Consider the following 23029-nt stretch of genomic DNA (forward strand, 5'->3'; position numbering starts at 1 on the left):
GCAGTCAGTCCTGTCGACGATGCTGCAGATGGTGAGCTCTGCTTTCATCCCGCTAGCGAGACTGGCAGTCTTCACCAAATCAGATAGCCGCCAGAAGCCAGAGAGGATTTCCTCGGATCCATAGCGACACACATCATAGGTGCCGACATGAGCGACCACCTGCAGATGGGTGCAACTTGTACCCTTCATGGCATCCAGAAGGACCCTTTCCACATCTGGAATGACTCCCCCCGGTATGCACACTGAGTGCACATTGGTTTTCTTCCCCTCTCTTGCTGCCATATCTCTAAGGGGCCCCATTACGCGCCTGATGTTGGAGCTCCCAGCTAGCAGTAAGCCCACCCTCTGCGACCGCCCGGATCTTGCAGACTGGGGGGCAACCTCTGGGACAGGACAAGCAGCCATGTCAGGCTGAAGATCAGTATCAGCCTGAGACAGAGCCTGAAACCGGTTCGTCAGACAAACTGGAGAGGCCTTCCGTTCAGCCCTCCGGAATGTCTTTCGCCCCCTGCCACACCTTAAGACGACCTCCCACACTACCACAGGTGAGGGATCAGCCTCAATGCGGGCAGTATCCCAGGCAACCACAACCGTAGTCCGATCGGGGGATGCGTGGGACGAGGTGGCCGTCCCCGACAAACCCCCATCCGGACACCCACAGTGATGCCCATTGGCAACAGCCTCAAGCTGTGTGACCGAAGCCAACACTGCCTGAAGCTGGGAGCGAAGGGATGCCAACTCAGCCTGCATCCGAACACAGCAGTTGCAGTCCCTAGCCATGCTAAAAACTGTTGTGCAAAGAACGTCTGAACTAATCTACAGAGAGCACAAACAAATCGACACAAAATTTAAACGGTTATTAAAATACAAGATTGCCTAGTAAATGCAGTAATGCTGCTACTTGCGCGCTGCTGACACACTGCTCGGCGGCGGAAGGAGACTACGCGATTTTACACTATTCAGGTACTAAAACGCGATGCTACAACTCTCAAATACTATAATACGTCCGAAATTTATGAATTAAACAATGCAAATACGAAAAACACGCAAAGAAATTAAGAATTAAACTATGTAACAAATGAGTGACCTAAGAATATACGACTTGCTGCTGCAGCTGCTTATCCAACGGCGGCAGGGAACCATCATTGTGCTTGTTGTGTAAGTCATTGTTTGTGCTATATGTGTTTTACAGCTGAAAGCAAGAGGAAACTACAGCCATAATTTTTCCCGAGGGCATGCAGCTTTACTGTATGGTTAAATGATGATGGCGTCCTCTTGGGTAAAATATTCAGGAGGTAAAATAGTCCCCCATTGGGATCTCCAGGCGGGGACTACTCAGGATGATGTTGTTATCAGGAGAAAGAAAACTGGCGTTCTATGGGTTGGAGTGTGGAATGTCAGGTCCCTTAATCGGGCAGGTAGGTTAGAAAATTTAAAAAGGGAAATGGATAGGTTAAAGTTAGATAATGAACTTCGGTGGCAGGAGGAACAAGACTTCCGGTCAGGTGAATAAAAGGTTATAAATACAAAATCAAATAGGGGTAATGCCGGAGTAGGTTTAATAACGAACAAAAATAGGAATGCGAGTAAGCTACTACAAACAGCATAGTGAACGCATTATTGTGGCCAAGATAAATACGAAGCTCATGTCTACCACAGTAGTACAAGTTTATGCCAACTAGCTCCACAGATGACGAAGAGGTTAATGAAATGTATGATGAGATAAAAGAAATTATTCAGATAGTGAAGGGAGACGAAAATTTAATAGTCATCGGTGACTGGAATTCGATAGTAGGAAAAGGAAGAGAAGGAAACATAGTAGGTTAATATGGATTAGGGGTAAGAAATGAAAGAGGAAGTGGCCTGGTAGAAGTTGCACAGAGCATAACTTAATCATAGCTAACACTTCGTTCAAGAATCATGAAAGAAGGTTGTATACATGGAAGAAGCCTGGAGATACTGGAAGGTTTCAGATAGAGTATATAATGGTAAGACAGAGATTTAGGAACCAGGTTTTAAATTGTAAGACATTTCCAGGGGCAGATGTGGACTCTGACCACAATCTATTGGTTATGACCTGTAGATTAAAACTGAAGAAACTGCAAAAAGGTGGGAATTTAAGGAGATGGGACCTAGATAAACTGAAAGAACCAGAGGTTGTACAGAGTTTCAGGGAGAGCATAAGGGAACAATTGACAGGAATGGGGGAAAGAAATACAGTAGAAGAAGAATGGGTATCTTTGAGGGATGAAGTAGTGAAGGCAGCAGAGGATCAAATAGGTAAAAAGACGAGGGCTAATAGAAATCCTTGGGTAACAGAAGAAATATTGAATTTAATTGATGAAAGGAGAAAATATAAAAATGCAGTAAATGAAGCAGGCAAAAAGGAATACAAACGTCTCGAAACTGAGGTCGACAGGAAGTGCAAAATGGCTAAGCAGGGATGGCTAGAGGAGAAATGTAAGGACGTAGAAGCGCCTATCACTAGGGGTAAGATAGATACTGCCTGCAGGAAAATTAAACAGACCTTTGGAAAAAAGAGAACCACTTGTATGATTATCAAGAGCTCAGATGGAAACCCAGTTCTAAGCAAAGAAGGGAAAGCAGAAAGGTGAAAGGAGTATATAGAGGGTCTATACAAGGGCGATGTACTTGAGGACAATATTATGGAAATGGAAGAGGATGTAGATGAAGATGAAATAGGAGATATGATACTGCGTGAAGAGCTTGACAGAGCACTGAAAGACCTGAGTCAAAACAAGGCCCCGGGCATAGACAGCATTCCATTAGAACTACTGATAGCCTTGGGAGAGCCATCTCTGGCAAAACTCTACCATCTGGTGAACAAGATGTATGAGACAGGCAAAATACCCTCAGACTTCAAGAAGAATATAATAATTCCAATTCCAAAGAAAGCAGGTGTTGACACATGTGAAAATTACCAAACTGCCAGTTTAATAAGCCACGGCTGAAAAATACTAACATGAATTCTTTACAGACGATTGGATAAACTGGTAGAAGCCGACCTCAGGGAAGATCGGTTTGGATTCCGTAGAAATGTTGGAACACATGAGGCAATACTGACCCTGTGACTTATCTTAGAAAATAGATTAAGGAAATGCAAACCTACGTTTCTAGCATATGTAGACTTAGAGAAAGCTTTTGCCAATGTTGACTGGAATATTCTCTTTCAAATTCTGAAGGTGTCGGGGTTAAAATAGAGGGAGCGAAAGGCTATTTACAACTTGTACAGAAACCAGATGGCAGTTATAAGAGTTGAGGGGCGTGAAAGGGAAGCAGTGGTTGGGAAAGGAGTGAGACAGGGGTGTAGCCTATCCCTTATGTTATTCAATCTATATATTCAACAAGCAGTAAAGGAAACAAAAGAAAAATTTGGAGTAGGAATTAAAATCCATGGAGAAGAAATAAAAGCTTTGAGGTTCACCAATGACATTGTAATTCTGTCAGAGACAGCAAAGGAACTGGAAGAGCAGTTGAAAGGAATGAACAGTGTCTTGAAAGGAGGATGTAAGATGAACATCAACAAAAGCAAAATGAGGATAGTCGAATTAAATTGGGTTATGCTGAGGGAATTTGATTAGGAAATGAGATGCTTAAAGTAGTTAATAAGTTTTACTATTTGGGGAGCAAAATAACTGATGATGGTCGAAGTAGAGAGGATATAAAATGTAGACTGGCAATGACAAGGAAAGCGTTTCTGAAGAAGAGAAATTCGTTAACATTGAGTATAGATTTAAGTGTCAGGAAATCTTTTCTGAAAGTATTTGTATTGAGTGTAGCCCTGTATGGAAGTGAAATGTGGACAATAAATAGTTTAAACAAGAAGAGAATAGAAGCTTTCGAAATGTGCTACAGAAGAATGCCGAAGATGGGTAGATCACATAACTAATGAGGAGGTATTGAATAGAATTGGGGAGAAGAGAAATTTGTGGCACAACTTGACTAGAAGAAGGGATCGCTTGGTAGGACATATTCTGAAGCATTAAGGGATCACTAATTTAGTATTGGAGGGTAGCGTGAAGAGTAAAAATCGTAGAGGGAGACCAAGAGATGAATACACTAAGCAGATCCAGAAGTATGTAGTTTGCAGTAGGTACCGGGAGATGAAGAAGCTTGCACAGGATAGAGTAGTGTGGAGAGCTGCATCAAACCAGTCTCTGGACTGAAGACCACAACAACATCAACACATATGTGTTTTGGGAAGATTTTTCTGCAGCTCCATGATGCCAGAAAAATAGTAATTTACAAAATTTGCTTTTTACTGACTTCTTTCTGTTATTCTGTCCGTATCTTTGATTTGAATGTCATTATGCCTGTGTTGTCTTTTCCAGTTTATTGTATTATAGCCTCCCATACCACTTTGATTTTATTTTCTGCATTATGTATTAATTTGTCATTGAATGATATTTTTAGCTGCCAGAAGTACTATCTTTTATATTTTTTATATCTGTGGTAGTACTCAAGCAACTGTGGAGTAGTGCAGCATTTTTGCAAGGAACTGAGTAATTGAAGTTTCTGTGATGACTTCCTACCACAGTTATTCACATGTTTGCCCTATGTGCAGCAGTAGAAATGGCTACTTTTGGACATGTGACCTCAAAAAGTAATTTAAGTAATCTGCATCCGCTTCATCCCAGGTTTGATTTGACAGTACTGTAAAAGAAGTACATGATCTGAGAAAATTCTTTTGTAGGCCATCAGCTTTGCAGGTTTCACTGAGCTTAGCTTTAATATCTGACAATAAAGATCCAAAATACCAAGATCTCTTATAACTACTTTTCAGTGTCAGTGTCCATAAGTTTCTTGTCTAAAACTGTAGGTGAACTTTCTGAAACTCCTATTGCAATCTTTACCACTTGGGCCACATCGAAAGTGCTCAGTGTTTGGAAGGTTATTACTGATTTCACCTTCAATATCTTTCTTAATATTCTTGTCTACATATATTATGCTAGTACTTGGGGGGGGGGCTTCCACAACTTCAGTTAATTTGTTGAAGAAATTGTCCATATTGCCACTAGCAGAGCAGTAAGCACACAGAATGGTTAGCTTCTTATAGGCATGTGACTTTGTTACTTCAGTGGCAGACAGTTCAAAATGTTTGTCTACACTGATTGTTGCAGCTCTTCTCTCTCTTTAAAATGTGTGCCACCCCTGTTATAAATACACGATTCCCTACCCTTTAATGTGGACTTAAAGTAACAACTTGCACATTGATATGATTATAGCACTGTATGCTGCAATTAATCATCTCTACAATAGTGATCTGTAATGGATACTGCCATGCTGCTCAAATACTGTATTTCAACTTCAAGCTGGTGTACTTTATTTTTAATGGACAGCACATATTGATGAATAATGGATAATTCTGGACAAAATTCCATGGTGCTTGCACACCACAGTGTGGCACATTCTTTTTCCCACATGCACGGTTTAGAAGTCTTTAAGCTGGTTAACAGCCTTTCAAGAGGGGGGAGCCTGTTGCCATGGTTTATCCTAAAGAGCCCTAGTTGGTCTACCAATGACAACAGATACTTGACCATGTGTGACACCACACCCACCTACTATAGTCTTACTTATCAATATCACCTACCTCCCATTCCCAAACCTGTTGAGGTGCAGATCATGCCTAGTGCAGCTCCATCTCCTGATAGTCTCCACTGGCACCATCACAGTGTGCACCTGGCCAGCAGTCATCAGCACCATCCCCCCTGCGGGTCCGGGGGTTAGAATAGGCCCGAGGTTTTCCTGCCTGTCGTAAGAGGCGACTAAAAGGAGTCCCTCCCCCTCAAGGGGGTAGTTAGCGCCTGCGTCTGGAGACGGATGGTTCCACAACCTATATTTGTGGTCATTTTGGTTTTTCACTTCTTCTCGTTTTTTCCTTCCTTTGGTTGGTTCCTTTCTTTGTTCTTCTCCATCTCACTGTCTTCCTTACTCTTTCCCTTGCCTTCTTCTCCTTGCCTTCTCTGGTCTCCACCCCGGCATTTGAGACAGTCTGTCCTCTCTCTCTTCTTCCTTCCTCCCTGTGCGCGCCTGAAGGCCGACCCATGCGTTCGCACGCATAGCCGGTGACGGGGTAACGCGTAATTCCCCACCCTGGGTAAACAAGTAAAGCACGCACGTACCCCCTGGTAAAGGCCAGGCCCGGGGAGGGGTGATTGCCTGAGCTGATACCATCTGACCATGCCGATTGGTCCCTCCATCTGTTTCTCGGGAGGTGTGACCTGAGGTGTAAACGTTCACCTAAGGCGGGAGTGCCCTCTGAGAGGGTCCCCACAAGGAAGGAGCGCGCCATCGGAGACGCTGGTAGTCATGGGGGATTCCTCCGCAATGGATTTCTCTTCTTCTCTCTCGACTTCTGCCCACAAACGGAAACTTGACCAGCCACCAGTGACAAAAGTACTACCGCCTGCCCCACAGTTCCTCGTCGTTTCTCGATCTGAGGACGGAAAGGATTTTTCCTCTGTCAACCCTTTCGTTATCCAGAAGGGCGTAGATGCCATAGCCGGAACTGTTAAGTCTTGTACCAGGTTGCGTAATGGTACCTTGTTACTAGAAACTGAGAGCGTCTTTCAGTCACAAAAACTGCTTCGAGCCACACTCCTATACACGTTCCCTGTCAGGGTGGAGGCTCACCGAACTTTGAATTCATCTCGTGGTGTGGTTTATACTAGATCACTCGACGGATTGACTGACGAGGAGATTCAGTCTTTCCTCGCTGAGCAGGGCATGACGGCTGTCCATAGGGTCATGAAAAAGGTCAACAATGACCTTGTACCGACCAGGACACTTTTCTTGACTTTTGATAGTGTTAAGCTGCCATCGCGCATCAAAGTGGGCTATGAGGTTATTTCTGTTCGCCCCCATGTCCCGACACCTACGCGCTGCTACCAGTGTCAGCGTTTTAATCACTCTTGCCAGTCTTGTTCCAGTGCGGCTAAATGTGTCACTTGTGGCAGGGATGCCCATGAGGGTGACTGTCCACCTCCATCTCCTCGTTGTGTGACCTGTCAGGGTGACTATGCAGTGTCCTCCCGCGACTGTCCCATCTATAAGGAAGAACGCTGTATCCAAGAAATTCGGGTCAAAGAGAAAGTGCCCACCTCGGCTGCTCGCAAGCTATTTGCTAGTAGGAAGCCCACACTGCTCCCAGCGGGGAAATACAGTACTGTCCTCGCCTCTCCTCGGCCTACCAGGGAGGTGGCAACCCAGACATGCGATCTGACCTTCAGCACCACGGTCGTCCGTTCGGCCAGTGCTAAGATCACGCGGTCGACGTCTCCTCTTCCTCCCGTCACCCCACAGACACAAGCCCCTTCATCAGCTTCTGCCACGACGAAGACCCAGAAATCAGATGCACGGGCCTTCAAGAAGAAACCGTCCCGTGCAGACTTCCTACGTACCTCGAACTCCCAGCCATCGACCAGTACTTCCACCAAACGACCTTCCAAGAAGGCTCATAGGAAGCACAGTTCTCCTTCTCCGCCACGGCGCATTTCTTCTCCTGCGCCACCCAGCGGTTGCCGCCCGAGGCCGTCATCGGTTTCGCCTGGCTGCACCGCTGGTAGCCGATCATCTGGCCGTTCACCGGCGGAGGAAGCTCCCCCTCCCGGCCATCTTACCAAGATGACTGATGAACCTATAGAACCAATGGACGATGACTGTCCGCCTACTGATAGCGGCGGCAGTGCTCGCTCGAAGCCGGGCCCTCAGCGGCCTTTGAGGTGACCCCTTCTTTCATCTTCCTTTTCTTCTTACGATGGCACTTATTCACTGGAATGTTCGCAGCATTCGCTCCAACCGAGAAGACTTGAAGTTGCTGCTCCACTTGCACCGTCCGCTCGTCGTAGCCCTCCAGGAAATGAAGCTACGCCCATGCGATCAAATTGCTGTGGCACACTACACCTCTGTGCGTTTTGACCTACCCCCTGTGGTAGGTATTCCGGCTCATGGAGGGGTTATGTTGCTGGTCCGGGATGATATTTACTACGATCCCATCACATTGCACACCGGCCTGCAGGCAGTTGGCATCCGAATTACTCTCCCCACTTTTACATTTTCCATTTGTACTGTTTACACTCCATTGTCGTCTGCCGTTACCAGGGCAGACATGATGCATATTATTGCTCAGCTACCTGCACCATTTTTGTTAACTGGAGACTTCAATGCCCACCATCGCCTTTGGGGCTCTCCAGCATCCTGCCCGAGGGGCTCCCTGTTAGCAGATCTTTTCAACCAGCTCAATCTTGTCTGCCTCAGTACTGGCACCCCTACTTTTCTTTCGGACACATCTCACACCTATTCCCATTTAGTCCTCTCTATACGTACTACCAAACTTACACGCCGGTTCGAGTGGTATGTGCTTTCTGATACATATTCGAGCGACCATTTCCCGTGTGTTATCCATCTCCTGCATCATACCCCCTCTCCGTGCTCAACTAATTGGAACATCTCCAAAGCAGACTGGGGGCTCTTCTCTTCCAGGGCGACCTTTCAGGATCAAACCTTCACAAGCTGCGATACTCAGGTCGCACACCTCCTGGAAGTCATTCTCACTGCTGCTGAATATTCCATCCCTCACCCTACTTCTTCTCCATGTCGCGTACCGGTCCCCTGGTGGACCGCGGCATGTAGAGACGCTTTATGTGCTCGTCGACGTGCTTTACGCACCTTTAAACGCCACCCTACAGTGGCGAATTGTATCAATTATAAACGATTACGTGCGCAGTGGCGTCGTATTATTAAAGAAAGCAAGAAAGCCAGCTGGGCTGCTTTCACAAGCACCTTCAACAGTTTTACTCCTTCTTCTGTTGTCTGGTGTAGCCTGCGCCAGCTATCTGGCACTAAGGTCCACTCACCAGTTTCTGGCTTGACGGTCGCGAATGACGTCCTTGTGGCCCCTGAGGATGTCTCCAATGCCTTCAGCTGCTTTTTCGCAGAGGTTTCGAGCTCTGCCCATTACCACCCTGCCTTCCTCCCCCGAAAACAGGCAGAGGAGGCTAGGCCACCTAACTTCCGCTCCTCGAATCGTGAAAGTTATAATGCCCCATTCACCATGCGGGAACTCGAAAACGCACTTGCCCGGTCACGGTCCTCCTCTCCAGGGCCTGATTCTATTCATATTCAGGTGCTGAAGAACCTTTCTCCTGCGGGTAAAGGTTTCCTTCTTCATACTTATAATCGCATCTGGATTGAGGGACATGTTCCCGCATGCTGGCGCGAGTCTATTGTTGTACCGATTCCTAAGCCGGGGAAGGACAAGCACTTGCCTTCCAGTTATTGACCCATCTCGCTTACCAGCTGTGTCTGTAAGGTGATGGAGCGAATGGTCAACTCTCATTTGGTTTAGCTGCTCGAATCTCGACGCCTACTTACCAATGTACAATGTGGATTTTGTAGGCGCCGCTCTGCTGTTGACCATCTGGTTACCTTGTCGACCTTCATTATGAATAACTTCTTGCGGAAGTGCCCGACCGCGGCTGTGTTCTTTGATTTGGAAAAGGCTTACGACACCTGTTGGAGGGCGGACATTCTCCGCACCATGCATACATGGGGCCTTCGCGGTCGCCTCCCTCTTTTTATTCGTTCCTTTTTAATGGATCGACAGTTCAGGGTACGTGTGGGTTCTGTCCTGTCAGGCACCTTTCGCCAGGAGAATGGGGTGCCACAGGGCTCAGTTTTGAGCGTCGCTCTCTTCGCCATAGCGATCAATCCAATAATGGATTGCCTCCCAGCTGATGTATCAGGCTCCCTTTTCGTGGATGATTTACCATCTATTGCAGCGCGCAGCATCCATGTTTCCTGGAGTGCTGTCTTCAGCGTTCTCTTGACCATCTTTACTCCTGGAGTGTCGCCAATGGCTTCCGTTTTTCTGCCGAGAAGACGGTCTGTATTAACTTCTGGTGCTACAAAGAGTTTCTCCCACCGTCCTTACGACTCGGTCCCGTTGCTCTCCCATTCGTGGAGACAACAAAATTTTTAGATCTTACATTTGACAGGAAACTTAGCTGGTCTCCACATGTGTCATATTTGGCTGCCCGTTGTACCCGTTCTCTAAATGTCCTCCGTGGTCTCAGTGGTATGTCGTGGGGAGCGGATCGAACCATCCTACTTCGCCTATATCGGTCGATCGTCCGCTCCAAGCTGGATTATAGGAGCTTCGTATACTCCTCTGCATGGCCATCCATCTTACGCCGCCTCAACTTCATACAACATCGGGGTTTACGTCTTGCGATCAGAGCATTTTATACTAATCCTGTCAAGAGTCTTCAAGCTGAAGCTGGTGAATTGCCACTCACCTACCGGCGTGATATACTGCTTTGTCGGTATGCCTGTCGGCTACTGTCAATGCCCGACCACCCGTCTTATCGTTCATTTTTTGACGACTCTCTCGACCGTAAATACAGGTTGTATGTCTCTGCCCTACTACCCCCTGGAGTTCGCTTTCGTCGCCTCCTTCAACACCTTGATTTTTCACTCCCTGCAACCTTTCGAGTGGGCAAGAGCCACACGCCACCTTGGCTCCAGGCTCAGGTTCGCGTTCACCTTGACCTCAGCTCGCTCCCAAAGGAGGTTACCCCTGGTTCGGTATACCACTCCCGTTTTGTCGAACTTCGTTCGAAGTTCATTAATATGACCTTCATTTATACAGATGGCTCTAAGACCAATGACGGGGTCGGGTGTTCTTTTATTGTCGGGGCACAAAGTTTCAAATACCGGCTCCATGGCCATTGTTCGGTCTTCACAGCTGAGCTCTTTGCCCTCTACCAGGCTGTTCTTTACATCTGCTGCCACCGACATTCTGCTTATGTCATCTGCTCAGATTCCCTGAGCGCCATCCAGAGCCTCAGTGATCCGTACCCGGTTCACCCTTTCGTGCACCGGATCCAACACTCTCTTCAGCAGCTGGTGGATGACGGTTCTCCGGTTAGCTTTATGTGGGTTCCTGGCCATGTCGGTATCCCTGGGAACAAAGCTGCAGATGCCGCGGCCAAGGCTGCGGTCCTCCAGCCTCGGACAGCTTCTTGTTGTGTCCCTTCATCAGATTGTAGCAGGGTCCTTTGTCAGCACATTTTATCGCTGTGGCATGCCGATTGGGCTGCACTTACGGACAACAAGCTTCGGGCCTTGAAACCTCTTCCCGCGGCTTGGCCGTCCTCCTCACGCCCTTCTCGGCGGGAGGAGGTCGTTTTGGCCCGGTTACGAATTGGACACTGCCGGTTCAGCCATTGCCATCTGCTGACGGCTGCGCCGGCGCCGTTCTGCCCATGTGGGCAATTGCTGACGGTCCGCCACATTTTAACGTCCTGTCCGGATTTTAACACACTGCGTCTTGATCTTGGCCTGCCATGTACTCTAGATGCCATTTTAGCAGATGACCCACGAGCAGCTGCTCGCGTTCTTCGTTTTATCAACTTGACAAACCTCTCTAAGGACATTTGATTATGCTGTTTTTTTAATCCTATGCCGGTCAGTCTGTCTTTTATCGTGTTTTCCCTTTTAGTTGCTGTTTTAAACTTGTGCCTTGCGGTGCATTCCTAACATAGTCTGGGCGCTAATGACAGTTGAAGTTGTGCGCCCTAAAACCGCAAAATCAGCACCATCTCCTGCTGTGCATTGACATGCCTTAGAGCACTGCCATGATGAGGCTGATCGAGCTGCTGGAACAGTGCCACCATGTTCACAGTGATGCCACCAGTTAGGGAAGCTATCTTATTCAGGTCATCCTATACACTGTGTGCCCTGTCCCTCTCCAGGCTGTTCTCTGCTCCACCCACTGTCACTACCTGATCATGTCCTTACACAAGGACCCTAAACCCACAATCAGCTGACCCAGCACAGCACTTGGCCATGGCTGTTACCTAGCAGCAGTACTCTCGTCTTCCTAACACTCGCGTTATTGTTAACCTTTCTAATCACAGACAGTCTGCTGCACACATCCTACTCTTACATCATGTAAGACTCCTCTCCTGTCATCTCCGGCAGCTGAAATTTATTGCTGGTAACTACAACAATATTGTCAGACTGCATCTGATTCCTGCTAGCCTTCTCCCAACCATCCCCACAATTAGTACCTTCCCTCGCCCTAATAAGATCTCTTGTATGAAGATCATTCATTAATTAAAGAGACAAATTGGTCTGTAGAAAAGCATTAGTTTTTACAAAACAATACTTTTTGTACTTTTCAACATAATACCCTTCAACATATATGCACCTGTTCCAAGGGGCTACAAACTTTTTTTATTCTGGCTGCAAATAACTCCTTATCTTGCTGTTTGAACCAATTTCCCACAAACTTTTTCATGTCCTCATTGTCCTGGAACCTCTTCCCACGTAATGCCTCCTTCAATGCAGGAAACAAATGGAAATCAGTAAGTGCTAAATCAGGACTATAAGGGGGATGAGGCAGTACTTCCCAGCCCATTTTGTTGATGGCTTCACAGGTTAGTTGAGCAATATGAGGATGTGCGTTGTGTTGCTGGAGAGTCACACCTCTCCTTTGAGATCCACAACGTCTCTCTCTCATGGCTGGCTTCAGCTTGTTTAAAAGCAAATCCAAATAGTATTGGCTGTTCATTGTACACTGCTCTTCGAGATAATTACAAAAAACTGGACCTTCAGCATCCCAAAACACCGTCAACATGACTTTCCCTGCTGATGCTTGAGTTTTGAATTTTTTCTTGACAGGTGAGTTGGTGTGCTTCCACTCCATGCTTTGTCTTTTTGATTCTGGCTCATAATAGTAAATACAAGTTTCATCACAAGTTAAAATTTTGATGAGGAAGTGCTCACCTTCTCTTTCATAAAGTTCCTTTAGCTTTGTGCACTCTCAACTTTGTTTCCTTGTTTAGCCACATCAACTCCTTTGGGACCCATCTTGCACATTTTGCGGTACTTCAGCGTGTTACAGATAATGTTATGACCTGTAGCAGTACTAACTTGAAACTTATCAACTATCATTTCCACAGTCACACAGCGGTCGGCACGAATAATGTCTTCAATTCGACTTTCAAGTGAGGGAGTTGAAACTGCAACTGCTCAGCCAGAACGATGTTCGTCAGTCACTGAGTCGTGACCATTTTTGAACTGCTCTGCCCACTTGCAAAATTTGCACGATTCATACAACCTTCACCATAAACTTTAGACATTCTACAGTATATATTCACGGGTTTCTCACCTTCAGCAAGTAAAAGATGAATAACAGATCGTTGCTCAACTAATGTGGACATTTCAAGTGGACTCGCCATCTTGAAATGTCTTTTTGAGGTTATAAACAAAACAATGTTGATACATTAGCTGATCAGGGCTCATCCCAGTGATGCCAACTTAAAGCCATAAAAGTACCAAACTTGCCCTACTAACAGTTTTTTCCCCCAGACCAATTTGACTCGACCTTATTTACTGTTGAAAATTTTGCAGTTCCATGAAAGAGCCTCAGCGATCTCTCCAGAGTCCTCTCCACTACATTTCCCCAGTGAAGCCATTTGCTACAGTTCCCACAATAAATATTGATACCCGCCTACAACAGTGCCTACATAGTCCACTCATGGTCAAATAATATCTGTAGTGATGGAAAAAGCTTAAATGTGAAACAGTAAAGGAATATTATGAGATGTATAATGTTTATTTTACTATAAAAAGAATACAGCCTCTGCTAATGGGTTAAGTCTGTTACTACCATAAGGTACAAGTGTTATGTTCAGTAAGTAAACGAAAGTCAGACTTATGAAAGTGTGTTGAAAATTCACTGTACATGGAAACCCATAATATGGTGCTTACCAAATCTACTGCAAAAACTATTTAAAATGTGGAATCGGACACAAAAAAACAAAGATACAATCAAAAATTAAGTTTTCACGAGTACTATAATCACACTTTCCACTCACAAGCTAGGTGATTATGCAATTGATTGATCGTTTTATTCATCCTTAGTACAATGCATGTTAGTGGATGTTGTCAGTGGTTGATATAGTGGTTCTTATTAAACTAATGTAGGTCTACATAACATCTGACAAAATTCTAGAGCTCTTAAAAATAGTCCTATAGCATTTCTAGGTGAGTCATGTAGTATCATAAATTATGTGCCCCCATATATTAAGATATGTAGTACATGATCAAGGTTACCATTATATATTTATCTTCATTGCTCTGTGCAGAGTAGTTTGTTTTTGTCTCAAGTTGTGTGTGTGTGTGTGTGGGGGGGGGGGGGGGGGTTATGCTGATTTGGCCTTTACAAAAGCTGAATCATAAACATATATAAACAGTATCTTTCTAAGTTGATCATCATATCTTTTCTTTGATTGTAGGCAAACAATATGGTAATATTTAGTACCGTCAGTAAGTACAAGTCAAGGATTCAGGAAAATTTATATCCTGATGGAGACCTAAAAAAATCAAATCCTCATGTAATTACTACTGACATTGAGCATGACTCTGTCATTTTGCCACTAAAGAAACTAAAGGAAGATGGTTTTGTTGGTAAGTAAGTTATCAGGCTATTAAATTAACAAGCTTGTTGTGATAAGTTTCAGTGCATGTTTATTGAGAGGAAGTACACAGTTTATTTACTTCATTGTGATATTCTTCTTCATTAGTTCACCAACTAGTGAACACTTACTCTGTATTCATTCACATACCATGTTGCATAGATCGCACTATACAGCAGGACATTCATGGATATGAAAAAAGTGAATTTATTCATTAACAGACTGAAGCAGCCACTGCAAACTTCATTGCTTGACAAAAAAAAAAGGGAGGCTGAAATAAAATGGAGTGTAATAAACCAGAGGGCCTGTGATTTTATTTTAATGTTTTCAAAATGGGATGGGTGCCATAAAGCACTGTCCCTCATGCTCCATTCGGACGGATCTGGGCATCCTTCTAGCCATGGAAGTCGTCTATTTTATGTAGACTGTGCATATGTACATATGCCATATGTGAACGAATGTTGGCCTGTTCAAAAATGGTACCACAATAATATTGCATGAGAGAAATGTACGTGACATACCATTGTGCCATCATTTCCTTCAATCACTACCAGCGATGTATTGAAGTCATACCAGGTAGCTCCACATGTCATAATGTCAGCAGTACTACTGCTGTGATTCTCCAAAATGTTAGAAGAATTGGACCCCTCCTCAGGTTACCAGCATACTTGCCAACAATGGTCATCCATGGTAGTGGAGAGCCGGAAGTCATTGCCGAACACACTGGGACACCATGTATCAACAATCCAAGTTTCCCAGTCATTACACCATTTCAAACACAGCCATTTGTGTTGTAAAAATATTTGAGAAAGAAAGTTGCCACTCACCATATAACAGAGATGCTGAGTTGCAGATAGGCATAACAAAAAGACTTTCACAATTAGAGCTTTCGGCCATTGGCCTTCAACAACAACAGACACACACACGTACTCTGACGCAAACGCAACTCACACACATGACTGCAGTCTCAGGCAAGTGAAAACACACTGTGTGCAGCAGCACCAGTTCATTATGGCAGTGGCGACTGAGTAGGGGTAAGGAGACCGGGGCGGGGAGTGGAGGGATAGTATGGTGGGGGTGGTGGACAGAGAAGTGCTGCAGGGTATACGGTAGGCAGGGGAGAGGTGGACAGGGGGGGGGGGAAGTAGCAGAAAATGAGAGAAATTAAAAGACTGGGTGTGATGGTAGAATGGCATATGTGTATTGCTAGAATGGGAACAGAGAAGGGGCTGGATGGGTGAGGACAGTGACTAATGAAGGTTGGGGCCAGGAGGGTTACAGAAACATAGGATGTATTGCAGAGAAAGTTCCCACCTGGGCAATTTAGAAAAAGCCGGTGTTGGTGGGAAGGATGAACATGGCACAGGCTTTGAAGCAGTCATTGAAATGAAGGATATCATGTTTGGCAGCGTGTTCAGCAACAGGGTGGTCCACTTACTTCTTGGTGACAGTTTGTTGGTGGCCATTCATGTGGACAGACAGCTTATTGGTTGTCATGCCTACGTAGATAGCAGCACACTGGTTAGATTCCATCCTGATTACATTCCATATTGGATTTTCCATTGTTTGATGATTTCCATTTGTGTTGTGATGTTTATGGCAAGCTGTATGTGGGATGGTAATTCCTTAGTGTGGCTGCTGCTAGTCCCTGATGTGTGGTGCAGGACAACATAAACCATTGGATGGAGTCTATTACTTGTTCTTGGATTGTAGGTGCAGATTTGAAGGGGTTTAACATGTTCTTGGTGCACAATGCAATGATCCTCCGTAGTGCTGGTCAGATATTGTCAACCAGAACTTTGATGATGAGTTTATCTGCCCTCATGTAGCCATGCCATCCAACATCATACCACTGTCATGGCAGACTACCCCAAAAATCTGAATGTTGCCCAATTTGACCAGCTGCAAAACGGAAACCCACAGCGAGGCTTCTTTGAGCCTGTCATGTGCTGGTAATGCTGTCTCACATAAGTACACAGCATCTCTGTGTCCTCCATGGTGATCACTCAGTATCTTACACTTTTCACACTCCTTATATTCCCTACCAAGCCCAGTATTAACAATAAACACAGACAACACTAAGCACTTCGGTGGCCATTCTACCTGTTACAGAGAATTTTAACTCTTAATCATGTACTTATCGACTGATGGTGTACGAAGTCACATTGACACTGACCATGTCATCTAGGTGCTTCTCTCTCTCTCTCTCTCTCTCTCTCTCTCTATCTATATAACTAGTGCTAATCTACTTTCACTGACAATTTTGAGAATTGCTTCTAGATTACTTTGTGCTTGTATACTAGGAGAATACCAGCTAATTTGAGAAAAATCGAATGCCACTACCCTTACATTTTTCAGCTGCTTTTTTAATCTGATAGCTCAAACAGAGCACTTGTGCAACTTTGCACATCCCATTGGCATGTTTTTGTGTGCTATAAAGAAAAGATCTGTTTAGTACAAATATGAATTTACATCCAAATATTCAGATAAATTGTATGAGTGGCTGACAAGTTATTCATTGCTTTGTTTTTGACTATTTGGGGATTTTTAATTTCCTTCCTGATGACCACTTGAAACACACTGTAGACTATTGCACCAGAATGTAAAGCTCCCTTCTGGATGCTATAGATGGATGCGTAGTCTATACTAGGCTGTTCCAATGGACACGAGCACTCTCAAGTGCCCCCCCCCCCTCCCCCTGAGCTTGCTCTCAGGCAGGTACAAATAGTATAGACAACATGCCCATTTGCACACATTGTGCATATGTGCCAACCACTTTCACTCCTAGCCCTCTATGTCCATCTGGTGCAGTAAGGTTCCATACACTATGGCTGGATCTCTGACTGCCTATTTGTCAACTATTCCCCCACAAGTGCTTGTAGGAACTTTGCTGTCCACCAGTTGGCATGCAAGTTGGAACAGCCTGGTCTCTATGAAAATTACTTCAAGCATTGTGCTTGTAAATTGTACAGTTCATCTTAAATTCACTTCTGCTGTTGATTACAAATACAGTTAGGGAGTGTATGTAGTGGCATGTGTAAGATTCCTAGGTTACTGAAGCAAGGTAAATGGTTACCAGCTTTATACCATATTTTTATATCTTTCTGTATCATAAAAACTTAAGTTACCTTAGCTGTCTTATGCCATAGGACAGTACTGAGTGAAAATATGCCAGCAGTGCTGTCTGAAGCTCAACACAAAATTACTAAATGCAAAACAAGGAAAAATGGTATTGTAGATTAACTTACCCATATGCTTATGCCCCATTAGTTTATTGGTCCACGTGGATCCATAGGAAAATTAACATATTAAACCCTATTCAGTGTTTGCTCATTGCTCTGATACCAGTAAGTCATTTTTGTTTGGAACTGCATAGTACATGCTTGTAAGATAAAGGGTGGAGATGTTTGACTGTTTCACCAGTATTTGTGTCATCTGCAAACACCACATGTCAGGGTCATTGAATGACATAGGTGTATCATTTGTGTTGACCAAGAACAAGAGTGGGACATGCACTCAACCTTGCAGGGGATTAAACTCAATTTAGCAAATTCTGTGACAGGAATGAGTCTAATATGACCTGTTTCCTGTTAATAAAATACAACAACCACCATGCAAGGAAATGCTTTTAAAGATGTTGTGTTAATTTCCTCGGTAGACTTTCGTTATCTAAAATATCGAGATCCTTTGAAAGATAACAAATAATGTCAAAAGGGTAACTTCCATGTTTAATTCTACCAGAACCAAAACACAGCTGATGATAAAAAAATTATTCCCAGAAAGTTGGTTCAGTATTCTGTCGTAAACTACCTTACAGAAAATTTTAAGAATGTGGAAAAGCAGGAGATAGGTGTGTAATTACACGTTGCTTGTTTATCACCACTTTTCATGGGTGTAAATACTGCATACTTCAGTTTTTCTAGAAATATGTTTTGACTATTGACGCTATAAAGAATACTGAAGTGGGCGTTCTGAAGATAGCATAAGATTTTTGTACCTTGGTTCATTTTTCCCCCATGATGTCAACTATTGTTAGAAAGAACTCATTGAATTTAGTGGATAATAATCATCTTGTGGTGGTGTTGCAGTTCACCAAACTACTCATTAAAAAAAAGAAATGTTCTCGTCTCTCTCTCTCTCTCGTCTCTCTCTCTCTCTCTCTCTCTCTCTCTCTCTCCCCTCTCCCTCCCTCTCTCTCTCTCCCTCTCCCTCTCCCTCTCCCTCTCCCTCCCTCTCCCTCTCCCTCTCCCTCTCCCTCTCACCTCTCCCTCTCCCTCTCCCTCTCCCTCTCCCTCTCCCCTCTCCCTCTCTCCCTCTCCCTCTCCCTTTCTACCAGACATGGAAACACACACACACACACACACACACACACACACACACACACACACACACACAGCACCAAAAATGCCAAATACACTTCAGACTTGTGCACCTCATGCAGACAAGCACACCACAGGACAAATGAATACTACACAGCTACAACAATACATAATGGTGGTGGAAACTCTGTCCATGTTTGAAAATTTGTAGAAAGTACATTGTAAACGACCATAAGTCACAGAAATCATCATGTTCACCTTGCCAAAACATATGAGAAAACACACAACATCAAACCTGCAAGTAACACACAAAGAAACATGATATATACTCATTTCTGTTAGTAAATGCATATTAAACAAAAAATAAAAATTACGTTTTGCTGTTGGCAGATGACAAATTGTAGATTGTGTAGTAGACTAGCTACTAATATAAATACCCAGTAGCTTCATGTAAGGTATGTAAACTAATCCATACATCCACTCTTTTGCCAATTAAGCTATAACTAGAACTTTACACATAATGTAATGAACAACATACAGTGCATCAGGTTGTTAATACATATCTCAACTGTGAACTGTAAACAAGTGATGTATAATATTTTACAACCATTATTCATTCACAATTGTAAATATTTTGTACCAAAAGTTTCTCTAAATGTTAATATGTAACAATTTTACAGTAAGAAAATAACCCACAGAAGATAGCACAAAAAGTGCTGAAACGTCTGGGTAAAACGAAACTGAAAAGGTGTCTTGCATGAGGCAAAATTCCTCATCCTATTTTCATAGCAAGCACAGACATAAGAAGAAATGCAACACCACAAGCCAATTATTTCCACGCCAAGCCAGGTATTTCCTTCACAGTTCTTCAACAAATTCCAGAACACAACCATCAAACTTCAAGAAAGCATACTCAACATGAAATTCAACAAACTATGTTTGGCCTATAAAATGGTACCCAACTATGTAACCATAACTGTAAACAACATGTCATCTGCAGTGCAACAGACAAACCTTAAGGTTAAAATCATCATGTGGGTAAAGCAAGAAATCCAGTCTTTGTATTCGAAAAGAACAGGCTCTGAATATTGAACTATACATATTGAATATAGAACTAGCAAATCACATAAAGTATCCACCATTTGTTGATGAATTAATGTACAGGGTTAGGACACACACAGACACCATAATAGACAGAAGACATACAATCCAAAGAAAGAAACTCACCAAAATGATAAATCACACAAACACCTTGATTAATCTAGCAGACATAAAATTATCTGAACAAGAAAGCAGTCCCAAACATAACATAAACACAATGGTGTCACACAGTGTGACGTTTGCCTGTTATTATTTTCTCTTCAATTGTCGTCCTTGGTGTCAACGTACTGCGTTGCTATACTGGCTGAAAAGTGGGGGGGTGGAAGTCAAACACGGACTACTTTCAATTATGTAGCGGACAGGTGCACGTTTGCATTTCACGGTTGTTTACTTTCACTGTTCACAACCCCCCATATACACATTTAATATGGCCAGTGCACTATTGTTCAACTTTTGATAAGCCTCATTAATAGTTTGCAGGCGTACATCCACATACTGCTACAATAGTTTACTGTCAAACATCTAAGAGCAGTAAAAACTTAACCACACATTTCTTGAAGACTAACAAGGTATGTATGGAACAGACATTGTCATTGTTTTCACACACTGCCTAATTGTGTTACACTTATTTCATGGATGCGTTGTTTTTGATCTAACCAACACAGGTTTCTCGTCTGAAACCTGGCCGTGGACTGACTGTCTCGGGACCAAAAATCGGGCCCTTACATATCCTCACAATAATAGATGCTGAAACTTCACATTGTTTGAAGTTACATTTACAGAAATTACAATTGAAACTTAACTCATTAAATTAACTGAATAAATCAAAAAATTCGTTCCTTTTAACAGTTTCTTCTATTACAAGGGTTAGGCCAAATTATTTGTTTAAATGATGAAATCAACAAATGTCATTATGCAAACAATACTTTTGACAAAACTGTTAATTACTTTGGAATTAATTAAGGGCTGGCTTTGCTAACAAGTTTTTGAATAGATCCAAATATATCCTTTCAGAATACTATTAGTTGTTCCTCCAAATGTTTATAATCACTACAGAATCTATATTTGTTTATAAGTCAACAATAGAATTTAAGTTACGAAGCAGTTACGGATTTCACCCTATAACAATAGTATTATTTATGATAGTCGAAATAAATTAGAAAATCAAATACGTACATAAAACTAAGCACAAAATTAGATGTGGTGTTATATTCTTTAAAACTGAGGGTGAACCTTTCTCTTTTAAGAAAATGCATATTATACTCACTTGTATTAATGATAATTAGTCAAAAATGCAAAATAAAATTTAAGAAGGCAGATGGAAAAACCAGAGCGGAAGTAAAAATATCCCAGCTTGCTTCGGCACATCACCCCCTCATTGGATTGACCAGATACGTATTGCAAATACCTAACTGGGCAATTCAATGACCGCAGACAGTGGGTTAAAATTCTACGAACAAAAAAATATTACATAAGAAATCTTACCAAAACTGCAGTACATATGTTTTTCAAATTCTAACTTACATGAAGTGGCCATACGAAAATCCCTGTACAAAATACTTGTTTACAGTGCATTGTACAATGTCACAAAATATCCACAAGTTATACTTTTAACAAAAATTATGCATCTACATCATAAAATTTAAAGATACATGTAATTTTATACAAGTCCTGTCTCGCTTAACAAAAAATTAATCCTCATGGGTAGCAAAAAGTTAGATTACACTGTGCATTTCAGTTCATTTTTACACAGAAAATTTCACTTGCTGAATGTTTAGTATTTTTCACAAGCACTTTCGCACTTTTAATGAGCTTTTACCCGTTTTCTCACCAAGTTATCCATGCCTTCAACAGGTCCAAGTGGCAGTTAGTAAGAAAATGCACTCCTATCAGTTCCCTTGGAGGCGGTTCTCCTCTGCCACAGTACATGAAAAAATGAATAAGAATAAGATCCTTTATTAGCTGTTCAGTATTTTCTTATATAATGAGCTTCATCAATAAGTTCAATTACAGTATAAAGATGGTCAAATTCTCATATATATATATATATATATATATGATATCAATATAATGGAAGGAAACATTCCACGTGGGAAAAATTATATATAAAAACAAAGATGAGGTGACTTACCGAACAAAAGCGCTGGCAGGTCGATAGACACACAAACAAACACAAACATACACACAAAATTCAAGCTTTCGCAACAAACTGTTGCCTCATCAGGAAAGAGGGAAGGAGAGGGGAAGACGAAAGGAAGTGGGTTTTAAGGGAGAGGGTAAGGAGTCATTCCAATCCCGGGAGCGGAAAGACTTACCTTAGGGGGAAAAAAGGACAGGTATACACTCGCACACACGCACATATCCATCCACACATACAGACACAAGCAGACATATTTAAAGACAAAGAGTTTGGGCAGAGATGTCAGTCGAGGCAGAAGTGTAGAGGCAAAGAAGTTGTTGAAAGACAGGTGAGGTATGAGTGGCGGCAACTTGAAATTAGCGGAGATTGAGGCCTGGCGGTTGACGAGAAGAGAGGATATACTGAAGGGCAAGTTCCCATCTCCGAAGTTCGGATAGGTTGGTGTTGGTGGGAAGTATCCAGATAACCCGGACGGTGTAACACTGTGCCAAGATGTGCTGGCTGTGCACCAAGGCATGTTTAGCCACAGGGTGATCCTCATTACCAACAAACACTGTCTGCCTGTGTCCATTCATGCGAATGGACAGTTTGTTGCACCCATCTGCAGGTGGTCGCTCATGTCTGCACCAATGATGTGTGTCGCTATGGATCGGAGGAAATCCTCTCTGGCTTCCGGCGGCTATCTGATTTGGTGAAGACTGCCAGTCTCGCTAGCAGGATGAAAGCAGAGCTCACCATCTGCAGCATCGTCGACAGGACTGACTGCGGACCTTTGGTACAGAGCCGAGTGGAGGGTCTGAATCAGAGGCTGAGACGGTTCTGTGACCGTGTGGGCTGCAGATTCCTCGACTTGCGCCATAGGGTGGTGGGGTTTCGGGTTCCGCTGGATAGGTCAGGAGTCCACTACACGCAACAAGTGGCTACATGGGTAGCAGGGGTTGTGTGGCGTGGGCTGGGCGGTTTTT

The 23029-nt window shown here is 43.5% G+C and overlaps 1 protein-coding gene across 3 annotated transcripts in view; it reads left to right on the top strand.

Annotated features, from left to right (window-relative positions):
- Positions 1–23029, top strand: part of LOC124788123 (selenocysteine lyase-like) — a 164784-nt gene that overhangs the window by 24396 nt on the left and 117359 nt on the right. For all 3 annotated transcript variants that reach the window (XM_047255254.1, XM_047255256.1, XM_047255253.1), the window contains exon 3: positions 14325–14496. In XM_047255254.1, the coding sequence (XP_047111210.1) occupies positions 14325–14496 (172 nt within the window). The remainder of the gene's footprint in view (positions 1–14324; positions 14497–23029) is intronic.

This window comes from Schistocerca piceifrons, chromosome 3 (genome assembly GCF_021461385.2).
Source record: "Schistocerca piceifrons isolate TAMUIC-IGC-003096 chromosome 3, iqSchPice1.1, whole genome shotgun sequence".
Classification (NCBI taxonomy): Eukaryota; Metazoa; Arthropoda; class Insecta; order Orthoptera; family Acrididae; genus Schistocerca; species Schistocerca piceifrons.